This window comes from Monoraphidium neglectum (genome assembly GCF_000611645.1).
Source record: "Monoraphidium neglectum strain SAG 48.87 unplaced genomic scaffold scaffold04374, whole genome shotgun sequence".
Classification (NCBI taxonomy): domain Eukaryota; kingdom Viridiplantae; phylum Chlorophyta; class Chlorophyceae; order Sphaeropleales; family Selenastraceae; genus Monoraphidium; species Monoraphidium neglectum.
In genome coordinates, this window is record NW_014009255.1 from 1 (window position 1) to 4,351 (window position 4,351).

Genomic DNA, 4,351 nt, shown 5'->3' on the forward strand with positions numbered 1-4,351 from the left:
CATCAAGCCGCCCCCCGCCGCCCCGCCCCGCCGGCTGGCCGGCCCCGGACGCGTGCATGCGGCCGCGCGCACACACAGGCGGACACTCCCGCGGTAGAGTCGCTGCTGCTGGAGGAGGGCATCCACTTTACAGAGGACGACACGCCCTGCCCCACCGACTGCGTCATCCAGGCAAGTGCAGCATTAGGCCCCGCGGCCGGGCCGGGGCGCAGCCGGAGCTGCCGTCTCCCTGCACGACGCGCAGCAGTGGCCGAGTGAGAACGCAGCCGGCTCCCCTCTGCCACAAAAGGCGGGCCGTCAGCTGGCCAGGTTGGCTGCTGCGGCGACGCACCTCGTCTGCACCCGCCCGATGGCTGTTGTGCGCCCTGCCCGAAGACAAGGCACCACCTCATGAAACACCTCACACAGGTCTACACAAAAGAGGAGCTGGACGCGATCTTTGAGTCGGCACTGCCGGACGCCCTGGTGAGGCGCCAATTGGCCGCAGCGCCCCGAGCCCGCGCGCCCTCCCAGCCCGGCGCCGGCGCAAGCGGCCCCTCTGCCAGGACGCTGCAGCCGCTGAGCACCCAGGTCGTGCCTGTCCAGGCCCAGGGTCCCTCCACGCGTGTTCCCGCTCACGACGCCGCGAACCGCCAGGTGGTGGTGGACTGGTACAAGACGGACTGCCCGGCCTGCAAGTACATGGCGCCGGGCTTCCACAGGATGTGCCGCAGCGCAAGCGAGCACGCGCAGCACATTATATTCGTCAAGGTGTGGCTGAGTGGGAGGGTGCAGGGGCAGCGAGTGCACCAGCAGGCCTCGCAGGAGGACGCGCAGGCGAAGCCGGGGGCGCGCTTCTGCAAGAGCTCAGCCAACGCGTGCGCCTGGCGCTCACCATATCGCGAACCGCCGACCCCCGCTTGTGTCTCCAGCACAATGTGTATGACGAGGACTACGAGCTGACCCCCCTGGCCCGCCACCACAAAATCAAGGTGTGCTGCCCTGCCCTGGGGGACCCTCGGCACTGGGGTGCACCCAGGCTATGATATGCGGCAGCTGCTGGGCCATGACACCTCGCATGAAGCATCAATATTGCATCCCCCAGGCACAACGGCGACTTTGCCCCCGACGAGCGGTGAGCTGCACACTGCGGCGTGTCACGCATCCCGAACCCGCCCCTGCGTCGCCGCCGCCGCCCGCGCTTGGCGCAGAACGTGCCGCTATTCACGTTCCATCTGAACAACGGGGAGCTGGTGGAGAGCTTCGCGACGCGCGATAAGGTGGGCAGGCGCAGCGCTGCGCGTCGACCGCCCACGCCACTCGCATGACACCTCCATGCCCCGCAGCAGTGGGCGGGCCCTCGCACGCGCCTGCCAGTGCGCCCACGTTGACACGCCCTCTGCAGAGGCCTGATGCGGCATCGTGTTGGTGCGTGCCACTTTGATTCCTTGCGTTTTGCAGGCGCGCCTTATCGCGGCGGTGGACAAGCACGCGCCGGTCACTGTGGAGCGTTGGGAGGACGAGGACTTGTGATGGGGCCTAGCAGGGGGTGGCCAGGCCCAGGCGTTGGCGCAAATACTCCTGATTTCTGCGATATCCAGGCGCTGGCGGGGAGAGGGAGGAGGCTTAAGGGGACGGGGAAATGTGCAGTGCATGCGGCACGGCGCGATGATTTGAGGGCGTCGTCCGCCGACCCGCCCTGGAGTGACGGCGGCGCAGCAGCAAGCTGTCACATGTGCGGGCCCACGCCCAGCCGCCAACTGCAGAGCGCATTGCGGCTGTCGGGTTGCACTGGTTGATGTATTCGCCGTCCGTTGTTGATGTGCGGCCGCATAGGCCATGACCAGATTGTTTGCAGGCTGCTCTCATGGCCTGGGGAAGCAAGACTGCTGCCTTCCTGCAGCCATTTGCTGCAAACCAATCACGCTTTCATCGTATGCCCCCTTACCCTCCAACGCGCCAAGTGTTGTCAGAACTGTGCGCCTTTGTGTGCCTTTCACAACTCAAAAAGCACACGCGTGAATAGTGCTGTGGTGCGGCTTTGACGGCGCGACTAGCCCCGCCCCACGCCTTCAGAACGCGCGCCGGTCGCATGCGCGTGAGAGCAAACAGCCACGTGCACAACACAGTAAGGTTGTCCTGCATGCGCGGATCGCATACACACCCCAGTGTAGGCAAGCAAAGAAGGACAAGGATGTGACTGTGGTGGTGTGTACGTTCTCAACAGCTAAACCATACGCGGCGGAAGGATGATGCCACCCTGGGATATGAGATGCTGCCACTTAGCCTCAGAGCTGCCGCCTGGTCGGCCGTTGGCACCAATAATCTGCCCGCTCGACCCAAAGCCCAAACGCAAGCAGCACGCGCCAACGTGCGGGCGACTGCCGCTGCTGTCTGCATCTCCCGTGAGGGCGGCCAGTTTGGCCGCAGCGCAGCCTGCCTCAGCCACGGCTGTCCAGGGGGTTGGGCGCCGGGAACACCGGGACAAACGGCATCTGAGGCATCTGCAGCACCAGCCCCCCGCCACCAGCGCCGCCACCGCCCTCGCCGCGCCGGCCGCCGCGGCGGGCCTTGGCGCCGCCGTCTTTGTGGCCCAGCGGCCGCAGGCTGGGCAGCCGGGGGGCCAGGGGTTCGAGTTGGGCGTCGTCCGTGTTGCAGCGGCCCCCGCTGCAGTCGTCCCATGCCTGAGAGGGTGCGCGCGCAATGCAGGGGCATTGGTGAACTCACCGGTGCAGCCTCGTTGCCAGGGATCAGTTTTGGGGCGGGGCGGGCCCTGCCAACGCGCGGCGGTGGCCCCCGGACTGCTGCTGTTGCATCCACGTGGCCGGCCGCGTGCAGCGGCGACGCGAGACCGCCCCGCGGCCTCACCGTGCGCACGACGATCACGGTCGCGGCGCCCAGGGCCGCCGCCGCCGCAAGGCCGGCCAGCAGCTTGGCGATGCGCGCCAGCCAGCCTTGCCGCCGGCCGCGCTTCTCCAGCCGCTCCAGGTCCTCCCGGCTCATGGTGACTGCGGCAGTGTTCGAGGCATAGTCAGTCAATCAGTCAGAGAACTGGGCCGCCAGGTCAGAGATCCACCATTGACCCCAGCTGCAGCATCGTGCGTGCATCGGGCGTGCTCGGCCCCTTGTCTGGATCGCCTGCGAGCGCGAGGGCCCGGCCCCGCCGCCAGGCGCCCCTGGCAGCCCGGCCCACCTGCATCCTGCAGCACCCGCATCAACGGGGGGCTGGTGATCTGGGCCGCCGCGACCCAGGCGTCCCGGCTGCCCAAGCTGCTGCCGGCGTCGCCGGCGCGCTCTGCGTCGCGCGCGTGCCTGCGGGTGGGGCGCGTGCGAGCGGGCGCGGGCGTCTGGTGAGGCCGCGCGGCCCAAGGCGCGTCCGGCTTGCATTGGGGAGCCAGCCGGCCGCTTGGTCCGCACTACGCCGCTCGGGTGGGCTCCTCTTGAACTCAGCAGGGGCGGCGCGTGCGTGATTGCATCATCACGCTTCGCAGTGCAGCCTCTGCCGCGCACCGGGCTTGATCTGGTTGGCTGTCCGCATAGTGCACCACCTTGGGCACGCGGACGTCCATTTGGCTGCTTGAGTCGTCGCTCGCCTCCACCTGGCCTGCGGGGGCGGCACGCGGGGCCGGTGCGGAGCGCGGCTGTCGCGGCCCGCCCGCGGACACAATCTGGAGGGCTTGTGTGGGGCGTTGTTTCGAATCAGACACGCGTTGTGCGAACGCACGCCATTTGCGGGCACGCGCCCCGAGGCTCCCTGGCCGCGCTCGGCGGGCCGCAGCGGCCCGCCGCCGCCGCAGCTCACCCCGCGCGAAGCGCTGCAGCGAAACCTTCCCGCCGAACTGGGAGCTGTCCCGCACGGCCGCAGCCTTGGGCGCGCTGCCGCCGCCACCGGCCGCGACGGCGGCGGTGCGACCAGGGGCCGCACCGTCGGGCGCGTAGCCAAAGACGCCGGCTGCAGCCGCGGCAGCCGTCGCGGGCGCGACCCTGCATGCGGCATTCATAATCGCGGGTTGGCATGGTAGTGTGAGGGGCACGCTGCAGAGTTCACGCGGCCGCACATCTGTCCCTCAGCACACCTGCCGGGCAGGCCCAGAAAAGTTGGTCTGCACCTGCACCCTGCACCATTTACAGGTGTAAATACAGGGTCATGCGCACGGCCAGCTGCAATTGCATCCCTTCACGCTTGATTCAGCGCTCCGCCTCACCTGCCCCACTCACCCCCGGACCCACCTGTCGCGCAGGCCGCCGTACCGCACGTACTGCTGCGGCGGCTGCCGCTGCCGCAGCCCGCCGCCGCCCTCTTTGTATGCGGCAGCGCCGCTGCCGTACAATGCTGCAACCGGAGCCAGCCGGGGGCCAGGCGCATAGGACG

At 68.8% G+C, this 4,351-nt stretch overlaps 2 protein-coding genes across 2 annotated transcripts; one reads left to right on the top strand and one right to left on the bottom strand.

The window, feature by feature from the left end:
• Nucleotides 1-390: 390 nt before the first annotated feature.
• MNEG_14276 (hypothetical protein) lies at nt 391-1,512 on the top strand (the record flags this gene model as incomplete). The annotated part of the gene is made up of 5 exons (XM_014037251.1): nt 391-465; nt 637-750; nt 912-971; nt 1,191-1,259; nt 1,441-1,512. 5 exons carry the CDS (start codon nt 391-393, stop codon nt 1,510-1,512), a joined length of 390 nt encoding a protein of 129 aa, XP_013892705.1.
• A 908-nt stretch (nt 1,513-2,420) lies between these two features.
• On the bottom strand, nt 2,421-3,980 carry MNEG_14277 (hypothetical protein; the record flags this gene model as incomplete). The annotated part of the gene is made up of 5 exons (XM_014037252.1): nt 2,421-2,663; nt 2,848-2,987; nt 3,173-3,291; nt 3,490-3,583; nt 3,782-3,980. 5 exons carry the CDS (start codon nt 3,978-3,980, stop codon nt 2,421-2,423), a joined length of 795 nt encoding a protein of 264 aa, XP_013892706.1.
• Nucleotides 3,981-4,351: the final 371 nt, after the last annotated feature.